The 19,198-nt window shown below is 39.9% G+C and overlaps 2 protein-coding genes across 3 annotated transcripts; one reads left to right on the plus strand and one right to left on the minus strand.

The window, feature by feature from the left end:
• Nucleotides 1–1,099: 1,099 nt before the first annotated feature.
• tpbgb (trophoblast glycoprotein b) lies at nucleotides 1,100–3,229 on the minus strand. The gene is made up of 2 exons (XM_055163777.1): nucleotides 3,082–3,229; nucleotides 1,100–2,981 (listed from the first exon to the last, which is right to left on the minus strand). The coding sequence occupies exon 2, from the start codon at nucleotides 2,746–2,748 to the stop codon at nucleotides 1,618–1,620; it is 1,131 nt and encodes a 376-aa protein (XP_055019752.1). The 5' UTR covers nucleotides 2,749–2,981; nucleotides 3,082–3,229; the 3' UTR covers nucleotides 1,100–1,617.
• A 1,456-nt stretch (nucleotides 3,230–4,685) lies between these two features.
• ibtk (inhibitor of Bruton agammaglobulinemia tyrosine kinase) lies at nucleotides 4,686–18,889 on the plus strand. 2 transcript variants are annotated; one of them, XM_055163710.1, is made up of 30 exons: nucleotides 4,686–4,854; nucleotides 5,515–5,616; nucleotides 5,995–6,357; nucleotides 6,427–6,523; nucleotides 6,617–6,741; nucleotides 8,024–8,134; nucleotides 8,406–8,576; nucleotides 8,660–8,777; nucleotides 8,861–9,041; nucleotides 9,119–9,242; nucleotides 9,314–9,491; nucleotides 9,577–9,724; nucleotides 9,830–10,217; nucleotides 10,314–10,561; nucleotides 10,637–10,723; nucleotides 10,808–10,890; nucleotides 10,973–11,010; nucleotides 11,085–11,181; nucleotides 12,770–12,871; nucleotides 13,468–13,585; nucleotides 13,686–13,746; nucleotides 13,902–14,026; nucleotides 14,117–14,229; nucleotides 14,316–14,461; nucleotides 14,594–14,712; nucleotides 14,784–14,888; nucleotides 14,994–15,137; nucleotides 15,612–15,812; nucleotides 16,883–17,024; nucleotides 17,828–18,889. In XM_055163710.1, exons 3-30 carry the CDS (start codon nucleotides 6,034–6,036, stop codon nucleotides 17,951–17,953), a joined length of 4,020 nt encoding a protein of 1,339 aa, XP_055019685.1. In that variant the 5' UTR covers nucleotides 4,686–4,854; nucleotides 5,515–5,616; nucleotides 5,995–6,033; the 3' UTR covers nucleotides 17,954–18,889. The 2 variants fall into 2 exon arrangements, 1 of the variants encoding a protein (XP_055019685.1); XR_008633453.1 differs by lacking the exons at nucleotides 16,883–17,024; nucleotides 17,828–18,889 and having other exon boundaries at nucleotides 5,515–6,357; nucleotides 14,994–15,205; nucleotides 15,612–15,749.
• The last annotated feature ends 309 nt before the right edge of the window (nucleotides 18,890–19,198 follow it).

Below are 19,198 nucleotides of genomic sequence, written 5' to 3' on the forward strand. Positions count from 1 at the left end.
AAGACGTACCTCAAATTTAAATATTTCACCAGACTGCTCTAGGTTTGCAGATATTTGTTTGTAAAGTCTAAGAGTTACTAAACTCAGCGGTTAGCCAAGGGTCAAGAAGATGCTCAGTCATCTCATGCTGCATTATTTGACTCAACAAGCATAGCCTATAGACCTATTGCACTTCAAAGAACAATATATATTGAACTACCCTTTTAATAATAATTCTCAAAACTAGACAATAAGGTCACAGACATTATCAGTTCCACATTGTAAAACAAGGGTGCCAGCCTACTTTAGCTACATAAAAAGCAATTTCCTTAATACCTTGAAGGGCTCTGAGAGAATCTGGGGTTAACTTTGCCTTCATTTGCATATCCCACAGTACAATAATAAACATGTCTTTTTACTTTTTTGCAACTCCCCATGCTGTAGCTTGTTATGCTAATTTATATTAGATTCTAAATATACCCCCTGGCTTTGGCTGGGAAAAAAAAAAAAAAAAAAAAGTGAGATTGTTATGAGGTTGCAGTCTTCAGCTAGAACTTCATTTGTACTGTGCCCTATACAGTAACAATATGTTACACAAACACTACAACTATTAATTTTAATGTAAACATTTTGAGCAATCATAAATACAACCAACACATGCATCCTGTTAGAATTAACCTACAACCTCTTCACTAGAGGGGTAAAATTCTAATTTATTTCTCTTTATGCCCCCACTATTTTGGGAAATTCACAGGGATTAATACTTAATTTGAATCACAGTAGGTAATAAATTGCATCAGACATAAAAATTTGCTGTTCTCATCACCTCTCAACCCACACATGGGTCTTTAATAAAAAATAATTTCAACTTTAACTTGACTAATACACTGCTTTCAGGAAAACAAACTTATTGCTTGCTTATCTGAAAGTACACATCTAAAGCATGCATGATTCACACACTATTGAACTCGCTGTCAGCTGGAATAGATGCCATATGGTTCATGTTAGCGCTGCCTTGGGAGAGAGCAGGCATGTGGGCACCTAGTGGGTGTGTGTGTGGCCCTCATCAAAACCTTCAGATCACATTCCTTAAGATTAAATGCTCTTTACACCAGACAGATACCAACAATCCAGAAACATTTTATTTAGCAATTAGCCTTAAAAAACAAAAACAAAATAAACACAAAGAATCACATCGATTACTTACAATACCCAAACCTATGCAATCTGCACTAGCCACAATGACGTCATAAAAACTCATAAACAAGCAATATAACTGTATGTCTATGCAGCAAAGGCATGATAATATTGATGCATTGGCTAGCACAGTATATGCTCTTTCATTAGAGTTCCAAGCTTTTCTCAATAGAATAAAAAATAATGCATACCGTTGAGTTTGTCAGTTTCAGGGCATTGTTCACTGTCCATGCAATGCTACGTGTATTTTTAAAAAATGCAATCAAATGTCACAGCTGCCAGGTGCTTATAACAGGACATGCGGCAGTGCTGAAGTGCAGTTGAGTTAATTAGGAAGAAACCTTGGTAAAATGTGTCATCTTCAGGGAGAGGGGAACAGGGGGTGGAAGACTCATGCAAATCCAAAATGGTCCAAAGGTCTGTGATTATGAGTCTGGTCCCTTACACATCTGAATTTATGCTCAAGTTGGCAAGTCTTGGGTCAGAGTTGATCTCATATCTGTAATGGTACCCCTCCATATGGTCCCTACAAGCGTCCCGAATATTATACATCCACCGCTTAATGCCTTTTCTGTTCAGGTAGAGCACAAGTAGGAATATGACACCAATCAAAGCCAGAACTAGACCCAGGAATACATAAGAAGTTTCTAGAACGCCTTCCATGTCACCTGAACATTTCAGCTGAGAGTTTTGGATATGGATTAAAGGGACACGTCTCAGCTCATCTGGTTCCACACATGTTAGATTCTGGACATCAGTAATCTGTGAGGTGTTTTTCAGCCAGGAGAGGAAATCTTCAATAAAGCAGTCACACCGCCATGGGTTCCCTGACAGTCGTATGTGGAGACCAGGTTTTTGGCTGAATTCAGACATAGTGGAAGTCGGGAGCAGTCTCAGGCTGTTGTCTCTCAGATCCAAGTCCTGAAGAGGTGGTACCTTCAGTGTCCCATTCTGTAAGGAAATGATGGAGCTGTTCTGTAAACTGAGGTTCTCCAGGTTAGGTAGGCTGGAGAAGATGTTGTCAGGTAGAAACACAAGGTCATTACTGGATAGGTCCAGGACAGTGAGCTGCAGCAGGTTACCCAGCTGTAGAAAGCTTAGATCCGCCAAGGAATGATTGTGGAAACACCTACTGAGGTTCAACACTAGCACTTTATTATCAACTGGAAAAGCTTTTTGGCTAAAATTTAAGATGCTGTTGTTGCTCAAATCCAGGCGCATAAGACTGGGCAACTTGTCAAATGCCATAGCGTCCACAAACTCCAGCTCATTTCCATTAAGATACAGATCTGTCAACTGATCCAAATGACTGGGGAAAGAGTCTACACTGATACGGGAAATGTTGTTTCCTGTCACAAACAGGACTTTGGTGTTGTTCGGTAATGAATGTGGAATCTCATCCAATTCCTGGTTTTGGCATTTTACAGTCTGCGTGAAGCACACGCATTTCTCGGGGCAACCTTGACAGCACGCGATGACCGCGAGAAGGAAAAAAAGTAGTCGTACCATGTCATAGTTCTGCACAATTCTTTTGCATTTGTAACGTCCGCAAATCATTGAAGAAACGCACATTTTGTATTTTCTGTGTGCGCCACGTCTGCGTAAAGCCTGCTAAATTAACCAGCTAGTGTTTTCCTTTGTGAGGGAGCACGAAACTTTTCAGCTTCGTCCTCCCACTTTTATCCTTGAGGAAAAAAAATCTTCGTAAATCAAACGCAGACCCCATAGAACTACCTCCGGATCATCCTTTTTGGCGTAGCTCTACATCTCCAAGAGCTTGAACTTGCTGCTTTTTTTCTATACACCTTTCACAAAGAAGTACAAAACACACAGTATTATTATCGATCAGCAAACAGACAAAAGTAATTATGTTACAAAGATAATAAGTTTGTTTCAGACACTTACTCTGTGGATCATTGATAATAGGTTACACTTTACAAAGATGCTATAAAGTCATACTTCAACTACTCGTCCTCTAAACCGGTGGGAGACGAGACGGAAAGACTAAAGCACGGTAGCTCTGTGCAGACCATTGGAAGGAGGGACCATACCATTCTCCACTTCAAAAGGGGTGGACGGGAAGCTCCCGGTAGTTTTTCTCAACTGCATTTTGGCTCCAGCTCCTCTCCCAGCCGTGCGAAAAAGCAGATTATTTTCGTGACAAACACATTAGTGTTATTTAAATAGATCGTGTTGTAGTTCTATGCCAAAGAATTTTAGGAATAACTTGTGGCAGACTAACATTTTACACAAAAGCGACTTTGTAAGAACCTAATTTCGCAGTTGAAGCCCTTATGAATGTTTATGAAAATTACTATATATATTTTTAAGAGACTACTCAACTAAAACACACGAGTAATATTTAGAAAATTAGACCCTATGATGTATTACGCAAAATGGATTCTTGTGAGATTTAGGCAATGTTATGTTGTTTCCTCATCAAAAACATACCTGGAGTTGTGTTTTGTTGTATTCACACGTTACCTTTTATTTTTAGTTTGTCTACATCTCCAAAATGCTCTGTTTCACCTTGTGATGTCATGAAGCGATTTTTAAGTTAAAAGGTCCCTTTTACCTTTTCTTCTGTAGAGACTGGCAATTCCTGAATTGAAATCATGTAAGTGATTTTAGTGAAGATGTCTGCATTTTAAAAACACAGTTGAGCACATCCTGTATTATCACATTACATTACAAGATGGAGTGCTTTCTGTTTTTAGTTCAATCAGCCAACATTGCAACATGGCCCTCAAATTAAGAATGCTAGTTTAAACCAGGGGTGTCCAAACCTTTTTCACAAAGGACCAGGCTCTTAACCACAGTCTTCATATCATCACTCATTGTTATGGCCTTCTATGTAAAGTATTAGTCCCTTGGATTATGCAGGATTAACCTACTGGATACTGAGAAACTCAACTGTGTGAGCTATTCAATGATGAATGTTGAGGAGAAGTCAATCATCAATTTGTCATATTTAGAGCCCTCCAAGTTGAAACCTTGTGTAAGCTTAGACCTGACCTCCTGTGATTCTTCCCTATTCTTAGCCATGAGTCATTTTGACAGAGAATACATAGTTGCATTAAACAGTATTTAAAAATGTGAAATTATACTTGTAGACTTACTTACTGAATGTATCTAGTTTATGATGCTACTCTCTACACTGCAATATGCCTAATATTGCCGAGATTTTCCACTCTCATTTCAAAGCTCTTGTTTGAAACTAAACAAAACAAAAACTGGGAGAAATATAGCTAGGTCTATATCAAAATAGTGAGGAAAAAAAAAAAAACCGTATAACCTAATTACTATGATCTAAGTGTTGGGCCATATAGTTTTCAGTAGTGTGCTTGTTAAATTAATTCTTCTCAAAATGGTAAAATCAAATTATAATTACATGTTGGTTATTGGCTGCTCTTATATCACATCAGTGTAGACAAAACTGCTCAGAGGAACGCCCGAAACAAACAGCCAATCAGATTGTTGTATCTATCTTGCTCAGCCAATCAGAAGTCTCGGTGTTTAGTCGGCTTTCACTCAGCCTAAGGGTTCCAGCTTCCAAACCTGTCAAAATTAGCTGTAGTTCAAAATTGATCTTTTCCCCTATTCGTAGCAATGACTGAATTTTGGTATTCCGTTATTGTCGCTCTGTCTATGGACTGTTTTCTGTTTAACTAACGAGAGGTAAGAAGAAGGAAAAGCAACAAATAGCGACTCAATGATGCCGGTTGCTAATGCTAACTAACCTACGTGTCAGTCAAGTCAAAGCTGGGCTGGCCACAATTTGACATTTTAAATGCTACAACAATTTACGCATTTCACCTTTGTAAGACCGAAACGAAAATAAAGCAAAGATACATAAAATGTTTAGAATAGTGATCGTATCCCCTGCTCGACATTATTAGGTCACTGTGCCTTTCCTACTAGCTTTACTTGGTAATTTTGGGCTTGTTGCATAACACGCACAACTGCCTAGAGAGATTGTGTGTCAGACCTGTCAAAGTAAACATGCAGCATTGTGTTTCCTCAAACCACATGGCTGGATGTTAAAATAAATAAATATATGTATTTATTAAGTCAATTTTCATTGTTGACACTCAGCACTTTGTAGTTCAAAACAGCTTCCATCTCGGCTGATCAGCACTGTTTAGGCTCGACCCTCCGTCAAAGATCTACACTGAACTGAAAGAGCAACAACTACAAACATGTGAAACATGTTAATTTGTTAGTTTATATTAGTTTCCTAGCAAATGCTTAAAACGGTTCAAGATAAAGACGTTTAGGTGTCACTATATATTGCTGTGTTTATGCAACTAAAATATCATATATCTTTATGATTTACAGGCACCCTTTACAATTATGGAGTTCTAAAAAGAAGAAGGTGGATTTTGGGGGGAAGGGTCCCCTTTCCCCTCTGGATTAATGGTTCAGCTTCTGGATCAGAAGGTTAGAGGGTAGATGACATTTTTGCCTTTTGTACTATTATAGCACAACATGTATTTTTGCTAAAACATAATTTTTTGTATATAATTTTTGTATTACTGAGTTCCTGATGCCAAGACCTATAATAAGCACCTTGTGTTGTGCTCAGCTCTGGGTCAAAATGGTGGACTGAAACAAGTCCCCCCCAAGAATCTGGAGTTGCTAGGGTGCAGTGGAACCTCAACACAAGCACAATTCTAGCGCTCCACAGCCATTTTGACCTTCAGTTGGCATCAGATTTTTGAATAACAGAGAAAAGCCCCATTTTTTTTTGTTGCTTTTTTTGATCCGCCATTCTGTTGTTTTTGAGTTTGTTTGAACTTTTGTGTGGTGGGCTGTTAGAAGTACTAGAGAGGAGGACTGACTGTGGAGTGGGTCAAGATGAGTATGGCATCTCCAGACTGCACTGTGAAATGCCGCTCACTCCAGCATGCGAATGACGTGGTGGCAGCGCTAACTAGTGGCACAGAGGGGCAGCTTGGGGCCTTCTTGTCCACTCACTGTCACAATGCAGCCACACTACGGGATAGCTTTGGTCGCACTGCCCTGCACATGGCCGCTTCATTGGGAAAGAAGGCTCTGTTGGAGTGGCTGCTGGAGAGTAAGAGTGCAGATCTTCTAGCCAAAGATAAGGAGTCTGGCTGGACAGCACTGCATCGCAGTGCCTTCTATGGGCAAATCCACTGTCTCATCTCATTAGTGAAGGTAAAGGGTGCTCCTCTAATCTCTACTGCCAACAGGTGGCCAAGAGTAATGATTTATTTTCATATATAGCATGGTGCCCTTCTCTCCACCCAAGACAAAGAGGGTTTATCTGTATTGGACCTGACAATGAAGGACCGCCCAGCACATGTGGTGTTTAAAAACAGTGGTAAAATCAATTTATCATGACATAATTCGAATATAATTCTGTGTGATTGTGCTTTTTCTCTGGTGAGAATTATAACTGTGTCCTCTATTACAGACCCAACAGAGGTATACACTTGGGGCTACAACACTAATTTCAGCCTTGGCCATGGTAATCAAGAGAGCCGGCAGCACCCTGAGCTTGTAGATGTGTTTGCAAGGACAGGAGTTTACATCAAGCAAGTAAGCTACACATTGTTATTATCTGTTCTCCCTAGAGACAATTGAAATGTTTTTAAAGGCTATCGAGGAAACGTCATAGGGTTTCCCTCTCTGCAAACCACACATGCAAATGGCTGCTTCACATAAGCACACTGGATACAAGGTTCAGCTCTATGCCAACATGTGTTCCCAATACACTTGGGTACTCCAGATAAGGCAGCAAAACACTCCCTCCCCTGAGGTTTAAAATTGTTATAAAACATGTCCTCACGGCACCATAGCATTTGTACTGTTCACACTCAAGTTTGTTTATTCATATATTCATATGTATATATATTTGTAAAAAATATATATATTTGATTGTGTTTCAGGGTGTAGTATAAATGTGTGTTAGCTTTAAAGTTTTAAAGTATTATTTGTTCAAACTGGTGCCACAATTGGTCTACATTAATGTTTTAACGAGGTACTTGACCTCTACAAGCTAGTTACTTCAACGCTCAACTAATGGAAACATAATATGCCTGTAAGGGGCATTGTGTTAAACACTGACCCCTTGTGTTATATATAGAGGGCAGTGTTGGCATCGGTGATCAGGAGTTTTCTATGTCCCAAACATCTGCAGCTGCTAGTGGTCTGGCCTCAGCTATGACTGTACAAACCAGGTGGTAGTCATAGTGGATTAGAGACAGATGGTCATGTAGGTGTATTGTGCCTTTGGATCAATTTAAAAGCTTACTTTTATGAGTAGCTGTGTGCATCTCTATAAATGCTTTCTCTCTTTGTTTTATGATATGATTTGTGTTTTTTACAGAAGAATTATAGTGTTTTTATAAATAAAAAGAAATTTCATAAAACTAGGGTCAGATGGGTTTAGTTTCCTGACCACTCAGTGACCCATATGTGTTTCATGTTGTCTTTGTGTTCATGGCCTAATCTAACAGGTGCCAGAGGTTAAATATTAATTCCACAATGACATGTTTTTAATTAAATGATCCACCCTACTGCATATGCCAGTGTATAGATGTCCACATCAATGTGATGCTAAGGGAAACATCTTTGCTCAGTTAAAGTCTGAAGTAGAGCAATGCATTAGTAATGATGTTTGCTTCTCCACTGTCTGCTGGTCTTTGTATACATAATGTTTACTATTAGTACAAGAGGCCTTGGCATGGGGTTATGGAAAAGTGTTGTGGCTGTCTTTGGCTTTGAACAACAATTTAATGAAATCAAAGATCAAAGATAATAATAAAAATATAATAATAAACTTTAGAAGATTATAATGTAATATCTTGTTTTTCCTTAGGTGGTCCTATGCAAGTTCCATACTGTGTTCCTGTCCCAGAAAGGCCAGGTGTTTACTTGTGGGCATGGTCAAGGAGGTCGACTTGGTCATGGAGATGAACAGACTTATATGGTACACTCTTGTTAAACTCATTTGTTTAACCCTAAATATCCCAAATGTCAGTGAGACTATTGATTACTAAGTACATTTTTGCCTTTCAGCAATATCAGCATTGTTATTTTGATCTAATCACTCTTTTGGAGACATGTTGTCTCATGAGCAGATAAATAATTCTTTTTTTTCACTAGATGCAGTAAATACTGTTGAGCAATCTTCTGTTAAACCGCATTATACTGTTGCCTATTATGCTGCTGAATCTTGTCCTTGTCCACTGTGCCCACAGGTTCCCCGTATGGTGGAGGGTCTCATGTCTTATCATTGCTCTCAAATAGCAGCGGCCAAAGACCACACGGTGGTGCTGACAGAGGAAGGCTACGTTTACACTTTTGGCCTCAATACCTTTCATCAGCTGGGCTTGTCTCCACCTCCTGCCTCTGCCCATGTCCCCAAACAAGTACATTGGACTGCTGCTTCATGTAACATACATGAACTATACAAACCTTAAACTTCTGTATGTTTTGTGCATGATTGTTATAGGTGTTTTCAAAAACGCTGAAAGGGAGAACTGTGACTGGAGTTGCCGCTGGAAGGTTTCATACTGTGCTATGGACAAGAGAGGCGGTCTATACAATGGGTCTTAATGGCGGGCAACTTGGCAAGTTTAATGAAAGGGGCTTGTCTTGTCTTGTTTAATTTGTTTCTATAAATGTAAAACCTTCTTCACTATTTAACTATCAGGTTATCTGCTGGATCCCAATGGTGAGAAGTGTGTGACTGCCCCAAGGCAGGTCTCGGCACTTCACCACAAAGATGTTGGCATTGCCATGGCAGCTGCCAGTGATGGTGCAACAGTGGTTGTGACAGAGAAAGGAGATGTTTACTTACTGGCTGAATACCAGTGCAAGAAACTGGCATCTAGGTAACAATCAGCACTTCACTAGAAGTAATTACTGTATAGTATTACATTGTAATGATTATAATGAATGTGATTTATAGGCAACTGAACATCAAAAAGGTGTTGGTTACTGGAGGCACTCTTGATCACAGAGTGGACTCACAGCTTCTACGCGAGATGGGAGGGGAGAAAGTCACCATTTTAGCTCTGGATGAAGCTGGAAGGGTTTGTGAATAGAACATTTATTGTACTTTTTCTGTAGATATGTATATATCTTTTTGTTGTTCTTGTCTCAGGTGTTTTGTTGGCGGTCCTCAGGCAGTTTGGTGAGACAGTGCCGCTGGGCTTATGCACGGCAGGTTTTTATGTCAGATATTGCTCTCAGCAAGAACGGCCTAATGTTTGTGACTCATGACGGGGAGGCCTTCAGCGGCATTTGGGCTGGAGAGTATAAGAAGTTTGAAGAGAAGAAAGGTGCTCAACCTTTAGGAATCACACCTGATGTTTGTCATCTTATATTTAGAAATGTATTGTATTTATTTACGTTTCTTGTAAACAGAGAGCTGTGTGGAGGTTTGTGGTCAAACAGGGACATTCTATGAGAAGATTCGCCTGGAAAGGCTCCCCTTTGTACACCGAGCTGTGAGCGTCACAATGGACTCTAAAGGCCGAAATTATGGAGTACTTCAAGTTGACCCCAAAACAAGGTAACGCTAATGTTTATGGAATCTGTTGTTTAAATCAAATCGGATTTCTACTACTTCATTTGCTAATACAACGGTTTTGATTCATAATTACACATTTGTCCTCAGTTTGTATGAGATTCCCAGCTTATCTCCATCTTCCTTCCCTGAACACTTCCAAAGACTCCTGGAGGAGGCTGATGAAACTGACAGCATTCATGACGTCACCCTTCAGGCCGGAAACCGCACCTTTCCTGTGCACAAATACATACTGTCCATGCGCTCAGAGTTTTTCCAAAAGTTGTTTTCAATGAACAACAGAGCAGTTGATAAGGAAGAGCCTGATAAAGAAATAAGCAGAAGTGAAGATGCTGTGGGCTGTGATTTGATAATTTTTGAAAAGATTACCCCTGAAATGCTGGAGTATGCTCTGCACTTTATTTATACAGACTCCTGTGAGCTTCTGACACACGGGGCTCGACCACGGGTACCAGAGGTCCACAAGGGACAAAACCAGGTATAAACAGTTGTTGCATTTGCAAAGAAATATTGCACTGAGACCCGTCAAATGCTCTTTTCTTATACAAATTGGATGCCTTTTTGTACTGGTCAGGATACAGAGCAGAGCAGGCTTATCAGTGGGTTGCAGGACTTGGACTTGCGTGGCCGCTCAGCGTTCGAGGTCTATAACTCCCTTACTTCAACAACCAAAAGAGATAATGACAAGACCAAGGCTAAAGGCACCAAAGCTAACAAAAAGCCCAAAGGAAACAAAGCAGCAGTCAGTGAGAGCAACTATAACCCAGTGAAGACCTTACAAGGGGTGGCGAAGAAGCTTGGGCTGGGAAGTTTATCAGCACGGTGAGGAAAATGAATGGGTGTGCTTGTGAGCTCCTGTCAGATCATGATTAATTATATCCTTAATTCAAATCACAGACTGGATGGAGTCAAATATGATCATGGGAAAATCAACATTGTACAGAAGAAAACCAGCAGCAAATTTAAGTTCAACCTGAGAAAATGGTACAGAATATTTTGGCCCAAATATCCCAAGTGCTACAGTTGTACGTACAACATTTGACAAATAACATGTTTATCTTTTCATAGTTCTTATCTGTGTGATGTTACTCTGAAGTCTGAAGATGGAAAAGAGTTTCCATGTCACAAAAGTGTCCTCTGTGCAAGACTAGGTAATAACTATTTAAACACCAACATTTACCGCAACAAGATTGTTTTACATTAACTGATGGATTATCCATATTATTTACTTAGAGTACTTCAACAGCATGCTTGGAAACCCCTGGATTGAGGTGCTTGATGTGATTTGCAGCACTTTGACATTTTTAACCCAAAACGATAGTGATACTTTTCTTAATATTCACAGGCGACATCTTGCTCTGCTCTGGAGATGCCAACAAGCTCGGAAATCCTTCAGGTTATTCTTGAATACCTATACACAGATGACTCTCCCACCATTAAAGGTACAAATAACTTCAATCATATATATATATCTTAAAAAAAAATAAAGGTGCACTTTGAAAACACAACAGATTTCAATGTGGAAAAACATATGTTGGATATCTATGCAAATATGGACAGGGCAATGTCTTAGGAACAAAAGGATACCACCTCCTTCGATGGAAATGAACAACAGGTGCACTAGAGTGGCAACAATGAGACAACCCCTAAAACAGGACTGGTTTTGCATGTGGAGGTCATTACAAGTTTTTCTTGGTCTTTTTTGGCTGGTTTTCCACTAGTGCTGGATTTGGTTTTGGCTAGAAGCCATACAGATTGTCCTACTTTTCCAGGATGGCACATCTGGACATGCTGTTGCAAGGAGATTTAATGTGTCTGCCAGCAGAATCTCCACAAGATGGAGGAGATGTCAGGAGACAAGCAGTTACGCTAGGAGAGCTGGACAGGGCCGTAGAAGGTCCCCAACCCATCAGCAGGACCCATATCTGCTCTTTTGTGCAAAGAGCAACAGGTTGAGCACTGCCCATGCGCTACAAAATGATCTCCAGCGGGCCACTAGTGTGAATGTCTCTGCCCAAATAATCAGAAGCAGACTTCATGAGGGTGACTTGAGGGCGCCATGTCCTGTAATGGGCCCTGTGCTCACCGCCCAGCACCGTGGACCTCAATTGGCATTTGCTAGAAGACACCAGAATTGGCAAGACTGCCACTGGTGCCCTGTTCTTTTCACAGATGAGAGCAGGTGTGAGCACCTGTGATAGATGTGAAAGAGTCTGGAGAATACAAGGAGAATGCTATGCTGCCTGCAACATCATTCAGCATGAGTGGTTTGGTGGTGGGTCAATGATAGTCTGGTGAGGTGTATCCATGAAGGGACGCACAGACCTTTACAGGCTAGAAAACAGCAGTCAGACTGCCATTAGGTATCGGAATGAAATCCTTGAACCCATTATCAGACCCTACACTGGTGCGGTAGGTCCTGGTTCCTCTATGACAATGTCCGGCCTCATGTGCCAAGAGTATGCAGGCAGTACCTGGAGGATTAAGGGATTGATACAATTGAATATCCCTTACGATCACCTGATTTAAACCTGATAGAAAACGTCTCGGACATTATGTTTGGGTCCATCAGATGCGGCCAGGTTGCTCCTGACACTCTACAGGAGCTCAGTGATGTCCTTACACAGATCTGGGAGGACATCCCACAAGAAACCATCCATCATCTCATTTGGAGCATGCCATGATGTTGTCAAACATCCATACAAACTCGTTGGGGCCATACAAGAGATGGACAAGCATTTTGACTTGCAGTAATTCAATTTTGTGGAAATTAATCAGCCTGCCATATTATTTCACTTTGATTTTGAGGGTGTCAATAAAATTAAGCCCTCTGTAGGCTGAAAATGTTATTTCCATTAAAAGAGATGGTGTCCTTTTGTTTCTAAACCATTGCCCTGCCCATATTTGTATAGATATCCAACATACATTTTTTTTACATTGAGATCTGATGTGTTTTGAAAGTGTTCTTTTCATTTTTTTTGAGCAGTGTATATCTTATTTTAACATCTGTACAACTTCGTCAATACGCAGAGTCTCTTAATGTGGAGTTTGTGTGCAATGTGCTGGTAGTGGCCGACCAGCTTCTCATAACACGACTGAAGGAGATGTGTGAAGTTGCCATAACTGAAAACTGTAAGTGCATTTATACTACATTGTTGCTAAGCGTGCAATTACACAAAACCAGGGGGGTATTCCAAGAAGCGAGCTTAAGTGAAAGCCTGGCTTATTTGGGCAATCCAGGCTTGTCAAAACCTCAGTTCCGTTCCACCAAAGTAACAAACTAGAGGTGACGCTGAGCTGCCGCCGTAACAAGCACCTGCAAACAAACCTGGTCGGGACCAGACTACTGTCAAGATTATTTTAGCTCTGTCTCCAAGAACATGTAAAGAAACAGTTTAGTAAAAAGTTGCAGTCACACACCTGTGTTAGAACACCTGTCTCTATTTGACACATTTTAAAAAGTGAATTTTGTATTTGCTTGAGGCTTAAGCTAAATATGGAGCTAGATTCAGCTCAGGATTTCAGGATAAGCCTGGATTTGTTAAGCCACTTTGATAAAACACCCCCCAGGACTATAATTGAACTAAAACTTAGAACTAAACCAAGAGCTAGAGAAAGGCCTAACCTGATCTACATCACTACTAAACAACTACATCAGGGTCCATTCTTCTGCTATATTTACATTATACTGGTATACTTATACTGTTTTCTTATCTGTATTTGTCCAGTAACTCTGAAGAATGCTGCAGAGCTCCTGGAGTTTGCTGTCATGTACAATGCAGACCAGCTCAAACTCTCCTGCCTTCAGTTCATTGTTCTTAACATTGGTGCTCTCCTGGATTTAAAGTAAAAACACAGAATCTTTGTATTATAATGAAACAAATTGAGGAGGTCTAACAAATGTGTTTTATTTATGTTTTTGTATGTTTTTTCCTGTTTACCCCAGAGCACTGGATATTCTCAGTGATGAAGTGCTTGTAGAGCTCACTGCAGCCTACAGGCGAATGGTGAGTTGCCTTATTAACCCCAACTAATGTCCCAACTTGCATCCAGTCTTTAATTTATTTGTTTTGACACAGTAGGTTGATTTAGATTAATAAATAGCAACTTGTTTTAAGTTTTGTTATTCTTTCATTTTTATTCTTTGCGATATTTTGTTCAGATACCAGCAATGCAGAGAAGGATCATTACCCCTTATCCTGGAGCTCCTGATCTCAGTTTTTATGAAGAAGATTTGGACTCCATATTCACCTTCAAACCTGAAACAGAAGGAGATCAATCTAGCAGGTATTTTGTTCCAGATGTCTGTGAACCCATTTGAAAAAAAAAAAAAAAAGATTATTACTGTTTACTGCACTGTACTATTGTGTATTTTAGAGAAATATTATTGAAGAAAGCAAAGATTAAGGCAAAAAAGAAACCAAGACGGCGCTCAGACAGTTCAGGTGGCTACACACTCTCAGATATAATTCAAAGTCCCCCTACTGCAGGTAAAACATTTTTTTTACTAGTACATGTAACAGATATACAATATTAAGCTGTAAAAATTTAACGTATAATCGTGCTCTGTTTTTAGTGGTAACTCAATGTTTTGTGAAGTGCCAAAAGGCCAACTCCATAGAGTCTTTGCCAGAGTTACTGACTTCAGACTCTGAAGGCAGTTACATGGGAGTGGGCAGCCCTCGAGAGATTCAGTCCCCCATTTTCCATGACAAACCAGAGGTAATTTATTCACAAAATAAAATGTTACCTCACTGCATTACTTCAAAAGGCAACCGGAATAAAAATAAAAAACAATGCCATGTGTATGTTACAAGGATTCTAACCTATTGCTTGTGACTATTTCTTTTGCAGGATGAAAAGTTATTTAGCCAAAAACTCAAGACACCACCCAGCACTCCTATTTCTCTGAAAAATTGTCCTCCTACTCCTCCCAACTCTGCCCCCCACAACATCCCAAAGGTTTTTCCCAGGTATAAAAATTATACTGCAATAGTTTATGAAATGATCTAAGATTGCCTCTGAGACTATCTCTACTTTTCAGTATGCACAGCTCTCGCCCTATACCAGTTCTTGACCTGAGAGCTATCATGGATATGGAAGCAAATTCTCAGCAAATTCTTGGAGCGACACCAAAAAGCCCAGGAAGGTGTGATGATATTTGAAGACTATTTTAGTCTTTATCACATAGATTCTATCAATAATATAAGGGTATAATACAGTACGCATAAATCTTTCAATCTTTTTGCCTCAGCACTAAACAATCTCCAGCCATCACAAAACTGTCCCAGAAACAGAGAAAGATGTTGGCTCTGGCTAACAAAGAGCCCATTGTGGAGCCAGCAGCATCCAAACCAACCCCTATTGTCACTCCATCGACAGCCAGTGGGAAGGCCTGGTGAGAATGACGTCTCCTGGTAGACGGTTGCTTGCAAATTTTCGAATTTATGATCCGCAAATGTTGAAGTAAGTAAGTAAAGTAGGTTAGGACTTTAGACCATGTTTATTAAGGAAAGTTTGGGGCATCATTCTCTTTCAACTCATAACATTTCTTTTGAGGTTGAATAATGGCACCACTTTTTGAAGCATTTGTCAAAAAAAATCATCAAAAAAAAAAAACGCACCTTAGTTAATTTGTGCTGACAGAGACATTAAACATCATGACATTGGAAATTAATTAGGAAAGGCTCCATTATTATAGAGACAGACATTTTGACAGGTAAACAGCAACTTCTACCATAGAATCATTAGCTGCCCTCCACTGTTGAAGTATTGTGATTCAGGATTGTTTTGATATCTCATGAACCCAACCTATTAACAAAATGTTTTATGTAACGTAATACATATAGATTTTTCCCTCTTTGTTTTACAGGGCTACAGCAGTCCAGTCTCCTCCATCTTCCAACTCTTTTCGCGCGTTGTTGGAGGAGGAGGAGAAGAGTCTGGCTCGACTAGGACAAGCTGGAGCTCAGAGGGGCCAGGCGGGTCAGATCTCCCCTGTGAACACCAGCTCTGCTCCAAAGAGGGTCACTTTTAAATGTGCAGATGGCAGTGAGACAGAAAAACCTACTGGGTGAGCACACAAATCGGACACACACTAGTCAGAGCACAATACTGGGCTGAGAAGTATTTAATGCTTATCTCCACATGGGTGCAGTGTGGTGCCTTGAAAGCCACTCTCCACTCCTCCCATTTGTACAGCAGAACTATATTGTCATTCACGTACACAACACACAAATGCATTATCTTCCTTTAAGGTGGGTCTAGATTTTCTATAACTGGCACTTGTTTTGGTTCCCTTCCTTTTTTTTACATTGCATTTTGATGTCTGTTTGAACAGATGTGATAAGGTCAATTGAGTTACAAATGAGTCACCCTGACCTTTCCCCAGACAGCCCCTAAACACTGTAGCAGTTGCTCAGTGTTTCTTTACAATCTTCAGTTATCATATTTGTGTTTTAACTTCCAGTGCTGTGCAGCTTCAAATATAGTGTGTTACATAATATCCCAGCACTTCCTGTTGCTATAAATTTATTTTTCATTCTGAAACACTGTATGGGTCAGTCGATGCAGATCTTTAACAGCTGTGATTCAGATCAGTGAAGCCGGTGACGATAACCTGGATTGATAAGGGCAGCACCCGTGTCTCAAACGATCATACGGAGCAGAAAGCAGGATTCAGATTCCTTTTGGTGTTTGGATGAGCCAAAGAGACATCTCAGGAAACAGTGGCCGCCAGAGACATTCTCATGGAAAATTACGTAAAAACTGTAATAATTCTAGTTTGATTTTATTCTGAATATTCTTCCTTTTGTCTTTTTCAAATGTTTTTATTCCTGTGAACATATTTAATTTCAGCCTATTGAGCCACATTAGTTTGTTTTTTTTTCCTGCCACATGGTAATCATATGTAAGACTAGAGGAAGCCAGAGTTTTTAATGAGGAGACACAAAATATATTTACATATTGTACTGAAGAGCTATTCTACTGCACAGTCTCAGCAGAATGGTCCAGAATTTTCTTTTATCTCCAAGAGAATCTACTGCCAGGTTACATAATAGTTCAGATGTCTGTAGAAGCATGTGAGTGTGTACATCCATGCACACACTGTCAGATGTTTTAAAATGGTGTTTTCTTTGTCAGGCCTTGGGTGCTGCGGGCTGTGGGCAGCTCTCCCCCATCCTCTGCAGTTGCTGCGGTGACCTTTGCCTCCATCGTGGAGGAAGAGCGGCAACAGGAGGCTGCACTGATCCGCAGCCGAGAGAAGCCACTTGCACTCATCCAGGTAACGCACTGTGTAAGGTGTATCACACTCACCTGCCCACAAAGCCCCGGTGCAGATACATGGAGGCTTTCACTGATACTGTCTGTATCTGTTTGAGATCTTATGTATTATGTACCATTATTTTGACATAGATTTTACATTGGACGCCTATCCTTAACAAAATCTTTATATGTACTCTGGCTGTGTTTACTTGCACAACAAAATCAGATTAATATCCAATCTAATATCAGATTATTTAAATTACACGCAAAGAAAGAAATCCGATGATTTAGGTGTTTTTAACAGTTAAGTCAAAATGTGTACATGTAACGACAGCCAATGACCCTCCATAATGAGGTTATATGTATCCCCTATTTTTATTGTTTGCATTGTGATCCTTTATATTTTAGTGTGTATTTATTAAAATAAGTAATTTTACATTTAAATCTCCATTGAATCTATTTTGTACTAGTAGAAAATTAAATGCAAGCTTTTTACTTCATGAAACAAATTTACTGAATAGAATCTGTGTTGCTACTTAAACAAACAAGGGCCACGGTTGCCAACTTGCCACATGTATCTCACATCACACAGTGAAAAATGAAGTGCCTCTGCTCTCAGTCCTACAGCTGTGCCTGGCTCCTGTCAGCGCTACCACAAACTCCATTTCTCTCTCCTGGGGCTTTCTGGTTGTCATTATGTAAAATGTCCCTATTATCATTAGCTCTCCGAGTCAGCATCTTCTCACTACTGCTAATTGTCTTGTGGTTTGCCACTCTAACCAACTGTCGATTTTCTTCTTGTCTTCCTCTATTCAATTCCAGATTGAGGAGCGTGCCATCCAAGAGCTTCTGCTTCAATACAGAGCTCGGGATAACCCTGACGAGCTGATCGTGGTGGAGAGGGCTTCCAGAGGCCCTGTGGCTGCCCCCATGTGGAACAAACAGTGAGGCTGAATCACCAGAGACACCATGAAACAAACAAAGATACTATCCACCAGCAGCCAACTTATCACAGTCTCTTGTTAGGCTGTGTAGGGAAGAAGACAATACATTTTTCAAATTGACTACCACAATATATGAAGTTACTGGATATTTTCTGTTTATATGGAACAAAGGATCTGCTTGATAAACAAATGAAAACTGTCAATTAAATAGGGCTAAATTATTACAGATGATTTGTGTGTAAACAAAATGAATTCCCTATCAAAGGAGAACTTAACGAGGGCAGAAATTTGAACTTGAGCTACTTATGCAGCCTTGTCCATGTGATATAAGTAAAATTGAAATCTATGCTTTTCTTTGCAGTGTTCTTTGTAGATGTGTGTGAACAAGGAAAATGAACTTAAAAATCTCTGGATTTTACTTATGCATGTTTAGCATTTGTTGCCTTGCCCTGAAAAGCAGCATAATGAAAATTAAACAGTCCATAAAAATATTGTTAAATGTTGACATGTTGCAGTGGCACTGGCCTGCAAGATCAGTGACTAAAGCAACACAAGACTGGTATCTGGAGGCTTGTGTGCATTTAATTGGAAGTGATTAACAATGTGATAGTGCCAATGGTATTCAAAAAGAATGAAGCGAGCTCTTCACCAAGAAAGTATCTTTAGTTTCTTTATGGTATTTTTTGTGTATTTTCATGAACAGAATATCTGTGAAGATTGTTCATGCTTAGGGTTGATTCTGGTTTATTTGATACCTTTGTCACATTTTTCCTTTTCTTTTCTCTCCCTTAGTTTTGTTCTCATTTTGTGAAGCCAAGCTTCATAGGTACTTCAAAATGGTATCATTGCCATTCATGAACGAGTGTGCGTGAGTGTGTGACTGAGAGAATGAGAGAAACTCTTTAAAAATGGCACAATAAAAGCTCACCTGTGCATTGAAGCATTGTCTTTACATTTTTAACTTCAGTTACAGCACAAGCAAGACACTCTTACCAACAGCATCTCTTTCACTATAATTGTCTAACTGTGCTATCAGTTAGGGTAACATTCGAATTCAATCTAGCCATCTAGTGCCGCATGCCCTGCTCTGAATGACTAAATGACCATTATTGGGTCTCAGTGGCTGATTAACTGCAATGACCCCAATCTGGACAAAGAGTGTGGCGATTTAGGCGTTTTATTGGCCATAATTACAGACAGAGCATCACATCGGAAGTCAGTAAGAGACCACGCACAGAGGGAAATATTA

Source organism: Boleophthalmus pectinirostris, unplaced genomic scaffold (genome assembly GCF_026225935.1).
Source record: "Boleophthalmus pectinirostris isolate CB_2022bp ecotype Guang Dong unplaced genomic scaffold, ASM2622593v1 HiC_scaffold_6, whole genome shotgun sequence".
Lineage (NCBI taxonomy): Eukaryota > Metazoa > Chordata > Actinopteri > Gobiiformes > Gobiidae > Boleophthalmus > Boleophthalmus pectinirostris.